The sequence below is a fragment of the Oncorhynchus gorbuscha genome, linkage group LG06 (genome assembly GCF_021184085.1).
Source record: "Oncorhynchus gorbuscha isolate QuinsamMale2020 ecotype Even-year linkage group LG06, OgorEven_v1.0, whole genome shotgun sequence".
In the NCBI taxonomy this organism is placed as follows: Eukaryota; Metazoa; Chordata; class Actinopteri; order Salmoniformes; family Salmonidae; genus Oncorhynchus; species Oncorhynchus gorbuscha.
Genome location: NC_060178.1, coordinates 79,027,520 through 79,050,062, shown reverse-complemented (window position 1 = coordinate 79,050,062; position 22,543 = coordinate 79,027,520). Strand labels below are relative to the sequence as shown.

At 42.6% G+C, this 22,543-nt stretch overlaps 1 protein-coding gene across 1 annotated transcript in view; it reads right to left on the bottom strand.

The window, feature by feature from the left end:
• pyroxd2 (pyridine nucleotide-disulphide oxidoreductase domain 2) overlaps positions 1–22,543 on the bottom strand; it is a 39,643-nt gene that overhangs the window by 12,691 nt on the left and 4,409 nt on the right. Inside the window, exons 2-7 of the mRNA XM_046354200.1 lie at positions 6,493–6,512; positions 6,265–6,358; positions 5,978–6,051; positions 3,707–3,862; positions 3,330–3,483; positions 3,120–3,181 (exon numbers count right to left, since the gene is read on the bottom strand). Of these exons, the coding sequence (XP_046210156.1) occupies positions 3,120–3,181; positions 3,330–3,483; positions 3,707–3,862; positions 5,978–6,051; positions 6,265–6,358; positions 6,493–6,512 (560 nt within the window). The remainder of the gene's footprint in view (positions 1–3,119; positions 3,182–3,329; positions 3,484–3,706; positions 3,863–5,977; positions 6,052–6,264; positions 6,359–6,492; positions 6,513–22,543) is intronic.

Genomic DNA, 22,543 nt, shown 5'->3' with positions numbered 1-22,543 from the left:
CCCTTTCAGTCAGTCACTCAGTATACAGTGGGGTAAAAAGTATTTAGTCAGCCACCAATTGTGCAAGTACTCCCACTTAAAAAGATGAGAGAGGCCTGTCATTTTTCAAATGATCACAAGAACGGTGAGCAAAAATCCCAGAACCACACGGTTCTGTTCTTTGGATGCAACTCTGCATTCTTTGTCCTCCAAACACGACGAGTTGAGTTTTTACCAAAAAGTTATATTTTGGTTTCATCTGACCATATGACATTCTCCCAATCTTCTTCTGGATCATCCAAATGCTCTCTAGCAAACTTCAGACGGGCCTGGACATGTACTGGCTTAAGCAGGGAGACACGTCTGGCACTGCAGGATTTGAGTCCCTGGCGGCGTAGTGTGTTACTGATGGTAGGCTTTGTTACTTTGGTCCCAGCTCTCTGCAGGTCATTCACTAGGTCCCCCCGTGTGGTTCTGGGATTTTTGCTCACCGTTCTTGTGATCATTTTGACCCCACAGGGTGAGATCTTGCGTGGAGCCCCAGATCGAGGGAGATTATCAGTGGTCTTGTATGTCTTCCATTTCCTAATAATTGCTCCCACAGTTGATTTCTTCAAACCAAGCTGCTTACCTATTGCAGATTTAGTCTTCCTAGCCTGGTGCAGGTCTACAATTTTGTTTCTGGTGTCCTTTGACAGCTCTTTGGTCTTGGCCATAGTGGAGTTTGGAGTGTGACTGTTTGAGGTTGTGGACAGGTGTCTTTTATACTGATAACAAGTTCAAACAGGTGCCATTAATACAGGTAACGAGTGGAGGACAGAGGAGCCTCTTAAAGGAGAAGTTACAGGTCTATGAGAGCCAGAAATCTTGCTTGTTTGTAGGTCACCAAATACTTATTTTCCACCATAATTTGCAAATAAATTCATAAAAAATCCTACAATGTGATCTTCTGCATTTTATTTCTCATTTTCTCTGTCATAGTTGAAGTGTACCTATGATGAAAATTACAGGCCTCTCTCATCTTTTTAAGTGGGAGAACTTGCACAATTGGTGGCTGACTAAATACTGTTTTGCCCCACTGTATATAGGTCTATGGGCTAGGCTACATGATGTGTGACTATGCTTTGAAATAAAAATCGCCCCCAAAAAAGGCATGCGCTGTTTCTTGCCTTACTGCACAAGCTGGGCATCACTCACGTGATAATACATAATTCCCAAGTGATAATTGTTATGACTGTACAGTAGAACAGTCATGCAAGATGTTATTGTTACAGTGGTTGACCCTAGGGTTATGTTACACCCCACGTTCTGTATTGTCCAGTTGACGTTATGATTAAACAAGTACAGTTAGCTCTAACACCTGTGGTTGTTTCTAACCTTCAAACCTTTGGCTACTAAGATGGCTGAAGGTTTCCCTACCACCACTCTCTCCCTTCCTCGCTATGCCTGGTGAGCCCCGGGTTCCATGGACTCAATGGATTCCATCTTTTGAAACATACATTACTGCACTGGGCTTACAAGACGTGAGTGACGCTTGGCTAAAAGCACTGGTGCTACACTGCCAAGGCGCATAGGGACAGCATGTGTTCGGGACACTTGGTTATGCTGATGCTGTGGCTCTCTAGGAGACACACTTCTCTACACCCCAAAGTGCCCGTCTCCATCGGTTTCAGTTCCGACGGCACCATCAGCTGCCTGGTGAGTCTGTACACCAGTGTGTGGCAAATCTACGGGGCTTAGCTAGCTCGTGTAAATTTGGGGCACTGCAGGAGGAAATGGTACATGACCAACTAATCGAGCATACAAACAACAAGAAAGTACGTGAAAGACTGTTACTTGAACCTGATGATTTGTCACTGGCAAAGGCACTCCAGTTATCTTTCCAAGCGGAGTCCACTGCAGGATCTGCTGCGAAGCTAGCCTCCCCTCTCCAGCCTCTTGCTCTCACTGACACAGACCACTCTGCTCAGATCCTATACACGCCGTCGCCCCACCCTCAAGTGGAGAGACCCCCGTCATACAACCTCTACGCTGTGTCCCACTGGCCCTGCATGCAGATATCAATGCCGAGCTCCGGTGCCAGCTAGAGCAAGACATCATCGAGGCTATTGATGCATCCCCCTGGATCGCAAACTTGGTGGTAGTAAAAAAGAGATCATTACACCTGTGTGGACCTTAGAGCAGCAAATAGTACCATCCTCCCAGACAAATACACCCTGCAGAAGAGTTCACTGCCCTGTTCTACAGCTCCAGGGATACCTACAGGTGTTGCTACACCGAAGCAGCCACAACCTCATAGCGTTCATCACCCACTTCGGGGTCTTCCGCTACAAGCGCATGGCATTTGGATTCAGCTCGGTCCCCAGCTGCTTCCAAAAGATCTTGATGTCTTTCTTCGCAGGGATCCCGGGGTGGCCATCTACCACGATGATATCTCTGTTCACAGGCCTACCATCAGGGTCCATGATGAGCACCTACACAGTGTGTTCACTGCACTGGCAGAAACACAACCTCACTCTCAATGGAGAAAAGGGTTTCTTCTCCACCCCTGCCATTGACTTTGTGTGATTTCACCTCTCTGCCGAGGGGATTTCTCCACTCCACTCCAACACTGCAGGAGCTCCAGAAGGCATCAGCAGACGACCCCACTCTCTCCAAACTGGTGACCTTCATCACACAGGGCTGGCACAACAAAGCACCAGAGGAGCTGTCGTAATACTTCAGGGTCTGAGAGGAGCTGTCCTGCTGGATCGACACCTGAAAAGTTTGCCAATTGCATTGCACATTCTTCCTTCAGGTGAGCTAAAGAGCTGAGCATCTAGGAAATTAATGCGACCCCTGGTATTATAGCCAGGATGGCTGAGCTTCCGAGGGCAAACTCTGCATCCATTGGCCCATTGGGAGTGATTTTAGTTTACTTCAGGTGAATATGATTGGTTGTTTACTCCCCATAGTATATACTGAAAGGGGACACAGGAGTTACAGAGGAGAAATTCAGTCTGAATGGACACCATGCCTGTTAAGCAAGAGGGTGGTACTGGAGAGTGTGAGTAGGCCAACTCACATCATTCTACTAATCACAGTCTAAATGGAAGCGATGATAAGTGAAGGAAACAAAGTGATATAGGTGGTCTATAAACCTTCATTATTGGTGCAGTCATGATCTCATAGAAGTCTGGAATGTTCTTGCCCAGTTTAAAGCCTGTAAACACACAACAGAAAAGGTGAGTATTATTATGCAATATATTGAAAAATAAAAACAGATGTATTGTATTATAAATAATAGTCATTATTTAACATTTCAGCTGTGTTTATTCACCCTACAAACATGTAGGAAAACAACTTAGTACCACATTGGACAAGGGGCAAGGCACTCCTCAGTGCTGCCATCCTCCTCCTCAGGGCCCCCCCGGTTAACCCCGCGATGTCTACTGGGGGCGAGTCGAGGAGGGGGTGGATGGCCACCGCTAACTTATCCAGGTGGGTTATAAACTCTGGGTACGCCTGGGGGGGGGGGCAAAGTGGGAGAGTGGGAGAGGGAAAGGGAGAGGCACAGAAATAGTTACTGTTAATTACATAACAAGGAGAGGGGGAAACATTCACTACTCCCCTCCATTTCCTCCTTTTACTGTAGCCTACTGACTACTAGCTAATAGAGCTAAGTGAGCTAACATCTACAATAAACAGCATCTGTACAGTAAGCTGTCTAACTTATATTGCTACCCACCTTGGCGTCTGTCTCAGAGAACTTGCCGATCTCCCTCTGGTTCATGGCCAGGTCTGAGCCCAGCAGTAGAGACCGAGGGGGGAGACCCCCTACCCCCCCCTCCAACATTGGGGTGAAGGCATGGGGGTCCCGCATGTACAACTTCAGTCCATGTTTCTGAACACATACACACATACAGTGGGTATCATAAGTATTCACCCCCCTTGGATTTACATTTTGTTTGAAATACATAGATTTAATTGTCATTTTTGTTGTTAATTATCAACACAAAATTCTCGATAATGTCAAAGTGAAAAGAAAATTCTTTTTACAAATTATATAACTAAAATATAGTTGTTGCATAAGTATTTTTTTAGTCAAGCCTAAATTAGTTCAGGAGTAAAATCTGGTTTAACAAAATTGCATAATAAGGTACATAATAAGTCCCCCATACATACAGTTGAAGTCGGTAATTTACATACACCTTAGCCAAATACAATTAAACTCAGTTTTTCACAATTCCTGACATTTAATCAGAGTAAAATTTCCCTGTCTTAGGTTAGAAGTCCACCAGTCCCTCCTGCAGCAAAGCACCCCCACAACATGATGCTGCCACCCCTGTGCTTCATGGTTGGGATGGTGTTCTTTGGCTTGCAAGCCACCCCCTTTTCCTCCAAACATAATGATGGTCATTATGACCAAACAGTTCTATTTTTGTTTCATCAGACCACAGGACATTTTCCCAAAAAGTACAATCTTTTTCCCCATGTGCAGTTGCAAACCGTGGTCTGGCTTTTTTATGGCTTTTTTGGAGCAGAGGCTTCTTCCTTGCTGAGCGGCCGATATAGGACTCATTTTACTTTAGATACTTTTGTACCTGTTTCCTCCAGCTGGGATTGATTTGCACGTTTCCCACCAAAGTACGTTCATCTCTAGGCGACAGAACGCACCTCGTTCCTGAGAGGTAAGACGGCTGCGTGGTCCCTGTCTGTAAACAATTGTTGGAAAAATGACTTGCGTCAAAGTAGATGTCCTAACCGACTTGCCAAAACTATAGTTTTGTGTGGAAGAAATGTGTGGAATGGTTGAAAAATTAGTTTTCATGACTCCAACCTAAGTGTATGTACACTTCCGACTTCAACTGTACTAAATCTGTAAGTTCCCTCAGTCAAGTATTGAATTTCAAGCACAGATTCAACTACAAAGCCAGGGAGCTTTTCGAAAGCCTGATAAAGAAGGGCAGTGATTGGTAGATGGGGTAACAATAAAAATAATCAGACTTTGAATATCTCTTTAAGCAAGGTCAAGTTAATAAGTATGCTGTGGATGATGTATTAAACCACCCAGTCACATCAAAGATACAGTTGGCCTTCTGGACTGCAGGACAGGAAGGAAACTGCTCAGGGATGGTGGTGATTTAAACAGCTACAGAGTTCAATGGCTGTGTTGGGAGAAAACTGGGGATGGATCAACAACATTGTAGTGACTCCACAAGAATCACCTAAATGACAGAGAAAAAATAATAAAATACACAGAATAGCATGGTGGTGGCTGCATCATTATTATTATATTATCATTGTATGGGTATGCTTGACATCGGCAAAGACTGGGGAGTTTTTTAGGATAAAGAGAAATGGGATGGAGCTAAGCACAGGCAAAATCCTTGAGGAAAATGTGCTTCGGTCTGCTTTACATCAGACCTTTCAGCAGGACAATAACCTAAAAAATAAGGCCAAATCTATACTGGAGTTGTTTACCAAGGAGACAGGGAATGTTCCCGAGTGGCCTAGTTACAGTTTTGACTTAAATCAGCTTGAACGTCTATGACAAGACTTGCTGTATAGCCATGATCCCAAACACCTTGACAGAACTTTGAGAATGTTTTAAATAATAATGGGCAAATATTGCAGAATCCATGTGTGCAAAGCGCTTAGAGACTAACTTAATAAGACTCACAGATGTAATCCCTGCCAAACGTGTTTCTAACATGTACTGACTCAGGGGGGGTGAATACTTATCTAATAAAGATATATTACTGTTTTATTTTTCATTCATCTTCCACTTTGACATTACAGAGTATTTTGTGTAGATCGTTGACACAAAACGACAATTAAATGAATTTAATCCCACTTTGTAACACAATACAACGTGATGAAAGGGGAGTGAATACTTGTGATAGCCACTGTAACACACCTGATTGATTTAAACATTCAAAGACATAATGATCAGTTCATTCTTTCAAAAGCCTGCAGAAGATCACTGATATATCAAGTATGATGGCTGGTTGTTCACCTTGAGCTCCAGGTCTTTGAAGATGTGTGGTCTGAGCAGGCTGAGGAGATAGGAACACCGGGAGAAATGGAAACCTGCAGACAGACATACAGAAATGAAAAGGAAACACATTAACTACATAGTAAACAACTTGAGATTCTACAATAAGAACACACATTTTTTATGTGAGAGCAGGTTTTCTACTCTTTTAGTGTCTGTGTTGACTCTACTGAACACCCTGCTGCACCACCATGACCTCCAGAGGGACCCTCTGTAGCAGGAGTCTGTCACCAGAGAGTGAACCTCACCTGGAATGATTTCCTCCGACACTGCCGCCCCTCCCAGAACATGTCTGCGTTCCAGAACTGCTGTCTTCAGCCCACCCTTCTGCAGATAGGCTGCCTGTGAATACACACACACACACACACACTCACAACTATTAACATAATGCATGTAGACACACACACGTAAATTAAGTTAGATATGTCACACATTCATGGAGATGGATATATTTGGATAAGCAAATATCCACTTACCGCTACCAGTCCATTGTGTCCTACAATGAAAGATGATATGAGTGTCAAACATCCGTTTATAAAGATACTAGTGCCCTAATTGCTATAGTAAATCCAGCAACAATATATTGACAAAAATCTACATTTGCAGAAACTATTAATCTAATTTGGCTCCGGTCCATTGTTTCTCATCCACTAGTGCTGAGCGATTAGTGTTTATTTGGTCAGTTTCGGTTCAATTATTTACAAAATAATCACGGTTTTTCAATTTTAGTTTTGATAATTTAAACATTAAATGCACTTTGCATTATGAGGGTTGAAGGCTGTAACAACACAGAATAAAACAATACAAGTCCCATGATGGTAGTGATGCCCATTACTGCTTATCATCATCTATTAACATTACATCAATAAGATATTTCAGTTGTTGTGCATATTACATTTGTTTTATTTAATTACTTTATTATTTAATTCCAAGTAATCTCACCTCTACAGAGCTGCTGCTTTTGCTGTCTGACAAAATGTTGTAGTTCTTCAAAATAAGGCATACTTTTATGACTACTGAATACCAACTATCAATCACTTAGATACTGTATTTTCAGGTAGAGATACTTTTTGAAGCAACAGCTGCTCTCTATCACCTCACGATCGCGCATTCTTCTCTCTTCCGTAGCAGGTTTAAAAGAAATACAGACCGGACAGTAGATTCACAATGGATCGTGGTAATTGTACTTGTCCTTAATGTTTAAATTCCTCCACCTTGCGCGACGGAAGTCCCGTCCTTTGATTTCAGCATTCAGCACACTGGTGGTGAATAATTGCAAGTACATCTCTTAAAAGAAGTGTTGGAACGTTTGGATCACGTTAAAATAATCCAGCAATCTCAATTGCATGGGTCTCATTCAATTTATTTATTTAAATTGTTGGACATACCTTTCTAGGTTCTTCCAATTAAATGAGACACCTTAAAATTTGCAATAGTATCCTAGATGAACCAACTTCCCAGGGGAATTTAAAGTTTAATTTCTAGATAGCCTATTCAGGTTTGATTATTCATAAAATTTGATCAATCAGAAAAATATGCTTCTGCAAAGCACAATCAATCAGTCCCGGCTCCAGTGGGAATCCCATATGGCTTTAGCCTGAGGGGAAAGTGTACCATAGTGGTAAATGTACCTAACATTTGTTCCAAATTGCTTGGGTATTATCGTCTCATTCAATTTACATTTTCGAACATACCTTTCTAAATTGAACCAACTTCCCAGGTTAATTTAAAGTTTAATTCCCAGATAGCCTATCCAGGTATGATTTAATCCTTATCATTGATTAATTCAATTTGCTTTTGCAAATTCATTCACGTCCAACTTCCACAGTACTGTCCAGTACTGATGGTTCATTAACGTCTATAAATAGATTCAAATCGTCTTTGCAGCTATTCCAAAACCAAACTTTGGAAATTTAGGGAAAACATTTTTTGTTTTCAAAATGTGCTAATAATTTGCAAGCTATCAGAGGGGGTAGTCCCCACTTGCCCGATAATTAGTGAACTTCCACCCGCAAATGGATTGATCTCTGACCTCAGCAGCGATACCAACCCTAATTATGCCATTAGTGGAAAAGTAGACAACAACGCTTTCCAAAATCAACCATTGGTCGCAGGCCTCGTAAAGGTTCTCTCCAGTCTAGTCCTGATGTCTTGCCACCCGAGATTGCCATCTGTCCAATACTGCAGTGCACAGCTGAAGCACGAGCAGGTAATGGTAGACATAAAGGGACAGGTGGAGAGAACCGGGAAACCAATGACAAATGCAGAAAATTGATAAATTATGCTAGCTATGGAACTGCACTTGAAAACTGAACAATTAAATGTAATTGTAAAAACGTATGACGATGAACAAGCACAAGCTCTTCAACAAAATCGTATTCTACAGGAACAAAATAGTCTTCTACAGGAACAACTCGATTTAGCCAAAACTAAATACGATGATGTTCACGCCAAACTAGATAAATCTGAAGAGTTATCTATAAACAGGAGCGCTCAACTTGATAACATGCAGTTTTGTTGAACATTACTCAAAACGCTGCAGACCAAAGACGATCAGTTAATGAATACAATGACAAAGTTGGATGACAAATCAGCAGAACTCATTGAAGTCGCTGACCGAATGAATGATGAGAGAACTCAGGTGATGAAGGTGGAAATATTGATTTCTAAGCAAGCGGAGGAAATCTTATCACTAAATCTCTCGCTCCCTACTCAAGACCTCTATCTGCAAACCATGACAGATAAGTTTGAGACCGAAAGGAGCAAGTGTGACACTCACGTGTCCAAAATCAGTACTCTAAGAGCTCAAGTGGACTCTGCAACACAGCAGAATACCACCCTTAGGTACCATCTGGAGGAAGTCCAGAATGGTCACGCTCTACAGTGTGACTACCAATCCAAGCAACCAGAGCCCTGTACACACAGGAGTAAAGACGATAGGTTTCAGACCTTGCCTCCCTCATGTGTCCCTCAGTCTTCTCCTCTTGGCCATTCGGCACTGAGTAATATTGCGCCTCTTGGCCAACAACAACAAGGCTTGGCTTCTCCTCTTGGCCCCAATCTCTCCACAGGATGAAGCCAACCCTCTCCTCCCGCTTGGCGTGGAATACATTGACAAACTCATCAAGAATTTCCCCTCCTTTGACCCCGTTCCGGGTTAGCCAAACGATACTGAGACGTTCCTAGCTGACATAGAGGACGCGTTGGATGGCTACCCGAATGCTACGTGTTCTGACAGGGTTTACCTGTTGAAGCGAACGTCAAATAGACACTTGACAAGGTTCATTCCTTTACAACAGCAACACGTGCTAAATGACTACGCTAAACTTGCCACAGCTTTGAAATTAGAATTCAGTGGTTCTGCGACTCGCAATCACGATAGCTCACTGGCTAACACCGTCAAACAAGCTCAGAAAGAACACCCACAAGCTTACTATCATAGGCTTCGTTCCGCTTACTTTGGCCTACTCACTGAAACAGGCTTGGAAGACCTGTTACCTTTTTAACAAATGTTCCTGACGAACATGTATCCTACCTTCATTACCTACTTGGACCCTGCCGCCCACGTTGGCTTGCCTATCTTACAACTCAGAGAGCTTGCAAGCGCAGCTTTTGAGGCATCAAAAGTTCACAACGCTAAGAGCCCTGACCACTCGGTGTTGAAGTTTGACCAGGAGCACTCACCCCAGTTAGAGGGTGCATTTTCAGGTATTGTAGCGTTGAGAGATGACGCACAACAACGGTTTCTACCACAAAACCATGATTCCAATAACCTCTGTGGTCAAAATAACTGTAAAGTACGTCGCCATCAAAATGACTACCGCTACAATCGACCTGTTCACTACGTTCCTGCACCCAGCCCACAAAAAGTGTCAGAGCACAAGGGTAACAAAGGGTTGAAGGATGATCAAAACGTAGATCAATGTTCTCCAGAAGTTCCACTACGGGAAGAACTAAAGCGAGAACAATTTGAGAAAAGGGTAGAAGATAAGTCACAAGGACAAGACGAGGAATTACCGGACACCAGGTCCGCAGGAATTAACACCCAATTGAAGGACGTTAAAGTTCAAATTTCTCCCGCTCTCATTCAAGACCAGGGCCCGCTTGATCAAGAAACAAGCCCCCGGGCTTTGTCTATAGACTCTGATACAGAAGTTGCGAAGAAAAAGGTCAAACGCTTCGTTAAAGCCAAGCCCACTCAAAATCGGAAATGTCAATCTGCTTCCACCATGAACAGCAATGGCACATCACGTCGTTGCGAACGACCACTCCACTTTGTGGGGAATATGTCCACTAACCACAAATCTAAAAGGCCATATCTGGAAACAGTCCTGGAGGGCTGCTTAACTTTTCATGCGCTAATTGATTCGGGTGCGACAATATCACTCATCTCTCAAACATTGTTTGACGATCTCAAAAGGGCTTTGAAGCCAACTGGTTAAAAATGGAACGATGTGACCCCACACTTCGAGGGTTCACTCAGACTACCTCGTCTCTCACATTGAGAGTCATGCTGAAACTACACTTCAAGGACATATAGCTCGTTCACCCTGTGTATGTTACCAGCCTCGAAACTGTAACCCTGCTACTTGGAGCAGACTTGATGGATCGGTTACTGCCATTGATGGATTGGAAAACCAACCAGCTATGGTCACAGGCCACAGTACCTTCTCCACCGACCACACTGTCTTCCCCTAACGCTAGCTGCAATGCAGTCATTCACGAGGGGTATCTGTCGAAAGCACCCCTTGGGAAAAAGACGTTCAGAAACCTCTTGGGGAAGAATCCGATCCAAGGAAATATTATTATCTCGACACATTCCATCAGCCAACCTGATTGACCATTCTTTTCATGATTTCGAGCCAGCTGTCTCTGTGAATACACAACTTCCCTCCTCCTTGCAGTCGTGCAATACGGTAGTTGAGATGAACTCCTCTTGCCCTTCGGATACTTCCGCAAGCATTGCGGCCGTCTCAGCAAGAAAAACATTGATGTGCAGAGAAAACTCTGCTTCCGATGATACACCTTCCGCTTTGTTGGGGACTGTCACCCCTTACAATGATACTAATGGCGTCAGTCCAGCAACTGACCCGATGACTCCCACTGGTGAAACACTTTGCAATATCACAGACCGATATCCTTGTGTAAGTTCGCAGGTTGCCACAGCGGACACGGTGGTGATTAACATGCTTCGACAGCCACTGAGTGTTTTGAAACACAAACACCAGGAGATTTGGTTGAAAGGTCACAGCCATTCTCATAACGCGGCCACTGACAACTCGTTCATAGGGTCCAAACTTTTCGTTTGCGCCTCGGACACCAAAAAACCCGCTGGTGGGGGGTCCCGAGACACAAAGGGGGGGAATAGTAGCCCAGACCCATGATGAGCCTCATCGAGGCCGTGGGGGGACAACACCGTATGAGGCCGCCAGAGCATAAATCAAATCCAGTTGTAAACTCCCCTATGAGAACAGTTAGGAGCAGACATGCCCCTAGACAGGGATTATCTTAGAACACATCTAAGATAGTACTGAGGTGTACCACACTGGTCGTAAAGGAAGTCCAGTGGACTTGTCCACCTCCAAACCAAATGGCAACAATAATCATTCCTTGCCTTGTGTAGGTTCAACTACAATACAACAATACAATTTTACTAATGCTCCAATCATGTGCTCCGGTAGTATTATATTTTATAATAAATCGCTAGGATAACTGGTTCCTTTGAGAACCAGTACCAATACCAGCGACAGTCAGTCTAGCTACAATCAGTAAGAAGGTTAGAGACCTAACCAATCAAATTACCCTTGACAATAATGACATTGGAGTCACTCAGAGTGCAACACGTGGAAGGGAATCTCCAGTGCACTCTTCCAATGGTTAACACACATGTCACTAATAAATAGTATCCTCCATTCAGGAGGAAAATTATTAGAATCATTAACCACAATCACAACACGTACGACTGATCCAATACTTAAAGAGTACTTCCGTCGTGAGGTTAGCTCCTCTGTGGATAACATAGCTATGACTTGTAGTAAAAACTACTACAGACTCCCTTGACACCAATTCTGACTAACCTCCAGGTATTGACCTGAAAATGACCTTACTACGTCAGACTCATTCTGGACCAGTTGTAATCTGCCAGGATTCTTGGTTTTCTTCTCTTGAAAGGCGCGCTTGTGTAAGCATAAACGCACATGCACAACGGAACATCATATTAGGATTTATGCAAGGATCACTTAAGGGTCCAAGCAAAATACCAGCCTTAGTAAAGTTGAACATTTACTTCTAGGCCTTTGACTCTACAGCACTCACCAGTTTTCTTCCCAGAAGTCCATAGGTCATCCCGGTAGACTGCCCAAAACTAGTGCCCTACAGCCGTAAACTGATCAACTTAGGATAGTTCCTAAGCAACACACCAAGTAGGAAAACCCTAGATATGGCATTAGAGACAATGCCATGATATTAATTTTACCAGAACAGTCCAATTCGATTATTTTTGTGTGAGAACTATATTTTGTATATCTTTTGTTTATGCTTTCATTCCTTTTCAGTTCAGTTCCTTTGACACTTAGGAAGTGATAGAGCCATAAACAAAGTTCCCATACAACCATTACTTAGTGCCACAACGCCACTCATTGGGGAATGAATGTAATTATATATATTTCATGAGTGTGTGTGCGTGCGTTGTTAACATCTGCCTAAGTTACCTCCCAGATCTTCCAGTCTGACCAGATGACGGGTCCAGATCTTCCAGTCAGACCAGATGACGGGTCCGGAACGGCGACCCCAAATCCAGACATCCACGGCCCATCCTTGTGGCGGCATGCCCCGCTGTCAGGGAGCCTACCAAGGTAAACCACCAGAGGGGGTTGGGGGGGGTGGGACCACAACGGCAATCACCAACCAGGACATCCCCTGGCCCTCCCTGGGGTACTTTGCAGCTCCCAGGGAACCGACCAAGGTACATCACTAGAAGGGACCGCAATGGCGATCACCAACCGGGCATCAACTGCCATCCTTGTGGTGGACTGCTCCGCTTTCAGAGAAGCCTACCAAGTTCAACCACCAGAGGGGACTGCAACAATGATCTACAAACAGGACATCATGTGTTCATGATTTTATGTTGATTTGTAACTTGCAGGACAAACAAGATCCAAACCACCAGGGGGGGGGGGTGTCATGGCATTGCCCTCTTTGGGTATAGCAAGCCCCATCCCCCGCTCCCTGCCTCCCCCTTGCCTCCTTCAACTAGGCTGCTGTGGTCAGAGAGAGGTCGTAAATTCCTGAGAAGACCCTGCCACATGACCACATAATCCATTGTTCAAATAAAGGGAACACTTAAACAACACAATGTAACTCCAAGTCAATCACACTTCTGTGAAATCAAACTGTCCACTTAGGAAGCAACACTGATTGACAATACATTTCACATGCTGTTGTGCAAATGGAATAGACAACAGGTGGAAATTATAGGCAATTAGCAAGACCCCCAATAAAGGAGTGGTTCTGCAGGTGATAAGCACAGACCACTTCTCAGTTCCTATGCTTCCTGGCTGATGTTTTGGTCACTTTTGAATGCTAGCGGTGCTTTCACTCTAGTGGTAGCATGAGACGGAGTCTACAACCCACACAAGTGGCTCAGGTAGTGCAGCTCATCCAGGATGGCACATCAATGCGAGCTGTGGCAAGAAGGTTTGCTGTGTCTGTCAGCGTAGTGTCCAGAGCATGGATGCGTTACCAGGAGACAGGCCAGTACATCAGGAGACATGGAGGAGGCCGTAGGAGGGCAACAACCCAGCAGCAGGACCGCTACCTCTGCCTTTGTGCAAGGAGGAGCAGGAGGAGCACTGCCAGAGCCCTGCAAAATGACCTCCAGCAGGCCACAAATGTGCATGTGTCTGCTCAAACGGTCAGAAACAGACTCCATGAGGGTGGAATGAGGGCCCAACGTCCACAGGTGGGGGTTGTGCTTACAGCCCAACACCGTGCAGGACGTTTGGCATTTGCCAGAGAACACCAAGATTGGCAAATTCGCCACTGGCGCCCTGTGCTCTTCACAGATGAAAGCAGGTTCACACTGAGCACATGTGACAGAGTCTGGAAATGCCGTGGAGAACGTTCTGCTGCCTGCAACATCCTCCAGCATGACCGGTTTGGCGGTGGGTCAGTCATGGTGTGGGGTGGAATTTATTTGGGTGGCCGCACAGCCCTCCATGTGCTCGCCAGAGGTAGCCTGACTGCCATTAAGTACCGTGATGAGATCCTCAGACCTCTTGTGAGACCATATGCTGGTGCGGTTGGCCCTGGGTTCCTCCTAATGCAAGACAATGCTAGACCTCATGTGGCTGGAGTGTGTCAGCAGTTCCTGCAAGAGGAAGGCATTGTTGCTATGGACTGGCCCGCCCGTTCCCCAGACCTGAATCCAATTGAGCACATCTGGGACATCATGTCTCGCGCCATCCACCAACGCCACGTTGCACCACAGACTGTCCAGGAGTTGGCGGATGCTTTAGTCCAGGTCTGGGAGGAGATCCCTCAGGAGACCATCCGCCACCTCATCAGGAGCATGCCCAGGCGTTGTAGGGAGGTCATACAGGCACGTGGAGGCCACACACACTACATCAAAGTTGGATCAGCCTGCAATTCCGAATAAAACCCAACTTTGGGAAATTATCACCAGACCATGTTTTTCTCCATTAGGAGAGGACAAAGGTTGTAGACCATTGCTGAATCTTTTAACCTCTTGCTCCTACCTGACACGCAGGCGTCCCATCTAGACATCTGGAAATGCAAATGCGCTACGCTAAATGCTAATAGTACTAGTTAAAACTCAAACGTTAATTAAAATACACATGCAGCGTATTGAATTAAAGCTACACTCGTTGTGAATCCAGGCAACAAGTCAGACTTTTAAAATCCTTTTCGGCGAAAGCATGAGAAGCTATTATCTGATAGCATGTAACACCCCAAAAGACCCGCAGGGGACGTAAACAAAATAATTAGCATAGTCGTCGCTACACAACCCGCACAAATAAAATATAAAACATTCATTACCTTTGACCATCTTCTTTGTTGGCACTCCTAGATGTCCCATAATCACTATTGGGTCTTTTTTTTATTAAATTGGTCCATATATAGCCTAGATATCGATCTATGAAGACTGTGTGATAAACAAAAAAAATAGCGTCTTATAACGTAACGTCATTTTTTTAAATTACACAAAACACTTCGAAATACTTTTGTAATGCAACTTTAGGTATTAGTACACGTTAATAAGCAATCAAATTGATCACGAGGTGATGTATATTCTTTAGCTGTCCGTCTGGAAATGATGTCCGGGTAAATCTCAACCAAAATATCCGGTCGGAGACCTGAACAAATGGCTTGTCTCTTCTTCGTTTGACCAAGAAACAAAGCCTAGGCAAATGACAAGACTGTTGACATCGTGTGGAAGCTGTAGGTATTGCCACCTCAGCCCCATTTATTGTGGTTCGCCTTTATCAATGGGTTGAAGTGGCGGATGGATATATATTTCCATTTTCAGTGATCAGATTTTCCTGCGCTTTTCGATGAAACGCACATTCTGTTATAGTCACAGTCGTGATTTAACCAGTTTTATAAACGTCTGAGTGTTTTCTATCCACACATAATCACATGCATATACTATATTCCTGGCATGAGCAGCAGGGCGCTGAAATGTTGCGCGATTTTTACCAGAATGTTCGGAAAAGTAGGGGGTAGGAGTAACAGGTTAACCATACCATGTGGTTAAACTCTTAGACTATCGATACCGACAGAATAAGAACAAGTCTTTGATATAAATTACTAGTCTGCAGCTAGGAATTCGGTATCATTGAACGCGAAGAACGACAACCGCCGAAACATCCATTCTATAACCACTGAATGAATGTCACTCTGAACTATCCCCTCTAACCAAGTCAGAGAGAGAGAGACGTACAAAATTCAGAAACAAACTTTTCAACAAAGATCCCGACGACACACTGAGCGTAAATATATATATATTGATTGCAATTGTTCCCTAATGAGTGAGCGTTCATGTGCAAAGGATTTCAATTCAATTTCAATTGTTATAATTATCAACTCTGTAGTGACTTCTTAGTCGACCCCCACTTCCCCTTTTGTCTAACAAGCCGCCATGCCGGTTTAGCCCACTAGGACACATTCTCCTATCATTTCTTGTAACCATATTTACTGTTTGTTTATGCATTTCTGTGAATTACTTAGTTAGTAATAAATAAATGATTTAAGACAATTGATGTATGGATGACTCATAGTGAAGACTGGGTTCGTGCAGATAACCAACAATTTACGACGTTTGGAATGAGACTAATGTGAGGTAAAGTAAATAATTCATTAATTCGAAAACGAATTGATCAGATAAAATATCTGAAAAGTTATTTTAGGAAATGATAACTTTGTAATCTGAATATTTTTCCTTGGTGCCCCGATTTTTCCTTGGTGCCCCGACTTCCTAGTTAATTACAGTTACATGATTAATCAGTTGATCCCGTAATACTAATTACAGAGAATCTTTGATAAAAACGAAAAGTCTTCAATTTAATGATAGTAAAGACACGACACTAGTTAATGTATGTAGATTGATAACTGCTGAACACTGTAGATTTCTATATGTGTATCTCATGAATGTATCAATCTGACATCAATTTATGTTGTAAGGCAAAACCAAATCATATATCGATGTGGCTGTAAATACTACATCATAATTCTCTATTAGCCAGTGTGTTTCAATATGCCAAAGTGGAAAGACTGGTTGCTGATTGGTTGGTTAAAACCACATTCCAGCCAGTGTCTATTCCACAAGTAGTCTCTGCCGATGCCCTAATAACCGGATGTTACAATTTTCAGGGGAAATGGAAAGAGAGCCTGTGACTTCCACTTTTGGACGTTAACAAGGCGACACGCCATATATACTGGATTGGTTGAACAGTCAGAAGAGAACCTCTGTCTCCGCCTCCAGTATTTATGCTGCAGTAGTTTATGTGTCGGGAGGCTAGGGTTAGTCTGTTATATCTGGAGTATTACTCCTGTCTTATCCTGTGTCCTGTGTGAATTTAAGTATGCTCTCTTTAATTCTCTCTTTCTCTCTCTCAGAGGACCTGAGCCCTAGGACCATGCCTCAGGACTGCCTGGCATAATGACTCCTTGCTATCCCCAGTCCACCTGGCCGTGCTGACCTGTTGCACCCCCGACAACCACTGTGATTACTATTATTTGACCATGCTGGTCATTTATGAACATTTGAACATCTTGGCCATGTTCTGTTATCATCTCCACCCGGCACAGCCAGAAGAGAACTGGCCACCCCTCATAGCCTGGTTCCTCTCTAGGTTTCGGCCTTTTTAGGGAGTTTTTCCTAGCCACCGTGCTTCTAAACCTGCACTGCTTGCTGTTTGGGGTTTCAGGCTGGGTTTCTGTACAGCACTTTGAGATATCAGCTGATGTAAGAGGGGCCATATAAATAAATCTGATTTGAACAGATTTTTTTCTCGTCAAGGACAGTTATGTAGGGGGATCTAGTTTCAGGCGTTTATTTTAAACCTGCTACGTTAGGTTATTGCACAACTTACCACCACCTGGGCTATGACGTTGAAATGCATATTCACTGTTCCATCTCACTGCGTAATCCACTGTTTCATCAGCAAAGCAAGGCAATTTATAAACTTGAGCTCCACTCTAAAAAGCATATAGACATTATCTCCCATTTCTTTTAGACTGGCGTTTGGTTTTCAACAGAGGAGATTTATAGAAACATTTCTGTCTCTCTGACATCTGCAACATTGTTTCAATATTGAAATTCGATCTCTAGCTGTCTCATAGTAATGAACTTGTCGGGAGTTTGGACGAGAGACAGGCAAGGCAACCTTTCTCAGCCAGTCAAAATCCTGAATCAGCATCATTGTTATGGATGTGTACAAAGAAATGTCCATAGAAAAACAGGTCAAATTCAATTAAATTCAGCTAGTTTGCTGTCTTTACATCTTCAGTTTTAAGTGATTGTGTTAGCTGTGCAGTTGGCTAGCTCCTTTCAACAGTTGCGAGAGAGCAAATGTTCCATGGCAGGCAACATTGCACATCATTAGCTCATTGTTATGGCCGTATCATTGTGAAGAAAAAACAAACAACACAAATGCAGCTACTTTGGTGGTATTTTGGCTGCACTGTTTGCATGACTCTGTTAGCCTAGCTGGAAAGCAAGGGATAAGAACATTGTCAGCATGGTAACGGAACATTTAGAATGAACCAATGGGTGTTTGACTGCCTTCATGTCACCGCGACAGCCCTAATTGTGGAAGGATGGAATAGTGTGTTTGGAGAAGCCGGTGTTTGGAGAAGCCGGTGTATCAATGGAATTCAGATAATGAGTGGACTTCGTCTCAGCCCTAACACCACCATGCCAATATATCCTCCAAACACTGGTTTCTCGGGTATTATTGCCTGTCTCTTATCACACAGAGACAGGCGATACTGTATCAGTTGACAAGTCAAGTAGAAAAGGGGATGTTGTACAATGTTGCATCGGGCAGAAATGGCATACAACACTGTGCTGTTTTTACTGTAGCCAACTGCTTTACAATAGCCTTATCTACTATTAAATGTCCTACGTAATGAAACTAACACTGAAATACTTCTCAACATGCTCACAACCTGCCATTGGATTCTTTTTAAATGTTAAATGTCAAGTGATATTCAATATCTACTATTAGTTTTTATCGCTTTGGTGCAGTTTTCACAAGTATATGGTACATTTACACAACTCAAAACAAAAAGGCAGTTGTTTCAAAACTCTTAACCACATTTTCAATTGACTGAGTGCAACACACAAAATCATAGTCACTTTGTCACCAAACTTAATCATTGTTTCATTTAGAAATACACGTTTCACATTGTAATACATTTCTGTATAAAGTAATTGCCTTTCACAATGTAATGCTCACATTACTTTTGATAGTGGACTGCAAGAATGTGTACTCCCTAACTCAAGGCCTCTCCAGACTGATATGAAAATCTGTGAAAGGTGTGGAGGAGTAAGAACACCTGCCCAGCAATAAAGACTGATTGTTCATTCTAGACATCGAAGGGGGTTCAAGCTGGGAAAGGGGGGGGGGCCTAGTCAGAGGTTATGAATACATGTGCTTGTAACTTTGTATGTGTTCTTACAGCTGCATAACCCAGTCAGGTGAAAAATTATAGCCTGAGCTTTCTTTGGTATCCGTATAGGTTATTGAACCAGAATTTAGAACCTAACAGAATGACATAATAATCATCATCATAGTAGTACATTTGACTATACAGTATATCATACTTTTTGTTTCTACTTTACAGTGCTTTCAGAAAGTATTCATACCCCTGGACTTATTCCACACTTTGTGTTACAGCCTGAATTCAAAGTTGATTAAAGAGATTTTTTCTCTCACTTATCTACACACAATACCGTATAAAGACAAAGTGAAAACGTGTTTTTAGACATTTTTGCAAATTTATTGAAACTTAAATACAGAAATGTCACACCCCTGAGTCAATACATGTTAATGAAATAATCACCTTTGTCATCTATGCATAGTCACTTTAATAAACTCTACCGACATGTACATAGTACTTCAGCTAACCGGTATGCCCGCACATTGACTCTGTATCAGTACCCCACTTTATATAGTCTCGCTATTGTTATTTTACTGCTGCTCTTTAATTACTTGTTACTTTTCTCTTATTCTTATCCATGTTTTTTTTAAACTGCATTGTTGGTTAGGGGCTCGTAAGTAAGCATTTCACTGTAAGGTCTACCTACACCTGTTGTATTCGGCAGCATGTGACTAATAAAATGTGATTTTATTTAATTACAGCTGTGAGTCTTTCTGGGTAAATCACTAAGAGCTTTATACTTCTGGATTGTACAATATTTGAACATTTTTATTTATTATTCATGCTCTGCAGTGGCGATTTTAGCATGTAAATCTTGGTGGGGCAAACTCAACCATTTGTTTAAGATGCATGCCAGCAAAGCTAAAAAACAACAACACTAAACAATACATTCATTGCCCTATACAAACTGTTAGGGCCTACATAAAGCTGTCTGACAGCGGAGCTTTCCTTCAGCATCATGGAGTGACTCATTACCACAGCTACACCTGTGGCTATCATCTAGCAACGAAACAGTTTATTCAACCTCATTTACTGACTTTTTAAACCATAGCTGACTTGCTTAAACAAATGTGGTTTCTACTGACACCTTGTGGATTTGTGTAAGTCGATAACAACCGATTTGTCCTTCAATAATAACGAACGCCAACACGAGTTAACATTTGAACCGTACACAGACGTTACATTAATGTTCAGTAAATTCTTAATGTTTGTTTTATATCATTAACACTTACTGTAGCTCTATGTGTAAGCAAGCAAATAAGCTGCAACGAATAAGGCCTATTCCGTCAGCTCTTTCAAAATGGACACCGACAGAAATTCACATAGACGTTATTTCAGATAAGGCCTCAACATCTTGATGAATTTAACTTTACTCTTCTTTAAGTCACTACAGTCACTACCTTTACTGGCCCATGGTGTTGTGAGTGAATGTTTGTAATATAATAATAATATAATAATATATGCCATTTAGCAGACGCTTTTATCCAAAGCGACTTACAGTCATGTGTGCATACATTCTACATATGGGTGGTCCCGGGGATCGAACCCACTACCCTGGCGTTACAAGCGCCATGCTCTACCAACTGAGCTACACAGGACCACCTTTTAAACTTGAAAAAGAGACCATTTCAGAAAGATGTTTTAAATCCTTCAATCCAGACTTGGACCACACACTAGAGGTCGACCGATTATGATTTTTCAACACTGATACCGATACCGATTATTGGAGGATCAAAAAAAAACCGATACCGATTAATCGGCCTATTTTTTATTTATTTTTGTAATAATGACAATTAAAACAATACTGAATTAACACTTATTTTAACTTAATATAATACATCAATAAAATCAATTTAGCCTCAAGTAGATAATGAAACATGTTCAATTTGGTTTAAATAATGAAAAACAAAGTGTTGGAGAAGAAAGTAAAAGTGCAATATGTGCTATGTAAGAAAGCTAACATTTCAGTTCCTTGCTCAGAACATGAGAACATATGAAAGCTGGTGGTTCCTTTTAACATGAGTCTTCAATATTCCCAGGTAAAAATATTTAGGTTGTAGTTATTATAGGAATTATAGGACTATTTCCCTCTATACCATTTGTATTTCATTAACCTTTGACTATTGGATGTTCTTATAGGCACTTTAGTATTGCCAGTGTAACAGTATAGCTTCCGTCCCTCTCCTCGTTCCTCCCTGGGCTCGAATCAGCAACACAACGACAACAGCCACCATTGAAGCAGTGTTACCCATGCAGAGCAAGGGAAACAACTACTAGAAGGCTCAGAGCAAGTGGCGTTTGAAACGCTATTAGCGCGCGCTAACTAGCTAGCCATTTCACTTCGGTTACACCAGCCTCATCTCGGGAGTTGATAGGCTTGAAGTCATAAACAGCGCAATGCTTGACGCACAACGAAGAGCTGCTGGCAAAACGCAAAGAAAGTGCTGTTTGAATTCATGTTTACGCGCCTGCTTCTGCCTACCACCGCTCAGTCAGATACTTAGATACTTGTATGCTCAGTCAGATTATATGCAACGCAGGACACGCTAGATAATATCTAGTAATATCATCAACCATGTGTAGTTAACTAGTGATTATGATTGATTGTTTTTTATAAGATAAGTTTAATGCTAGCTAGCAACTTTCCATAGCTTACTGCATTCGCGTAACAGGCAGTCAGTCTCCTTGTGGAGTGCAACGAGAGAGAGGCAGGTCGTTATTGCATTGAACTAGATAACTTTAAGGTATGCAAGATTGGATCCCCCGAGCTGACAAGGTGAAAATCTGTCGTTCTGCCCCTGAACGAGGCAGTTAACCCACCATTCCTAGGCCGTCATTCGAAAATAAGAATGTGTTCGGCCCTAATTAAAAATTGGCCCTAATTAATCGACCATTCCGATTAATCGGTCGACCTCTACCACACACCCTCTCTATCGACTAGCAGACAGGGGAAGACAAATAGTGACTGCTTTGCAACGCTTGCAGTTAGCCACTGATTCCCTCCAAACCACTCATTGTTGAATTTGCGATTTCTCCGACTTATTGTGTAATGTTTATGTCCAATGGCCAATGAGCACCGATACCTTTTATATATAATGTATCTTCATATGACAAGGCTGGAAAGGGATTTGCCAGTAGATTGTCGACATGATTCATGATGATGACTGCTTGTTTAGCTTCCGAGCTAAGATTTTGAAAGTAACATGATCAGTCCAATCAAAGCTACGGTAGATTGATGGCAAATCACGTTCTATCTATGGCAGCACCAAAGGGGGCTTGAACTGCCTAGCTCTCCTAATAGATTATAAATAACCTCACACTCAACGTCAACAAAACTAAGGA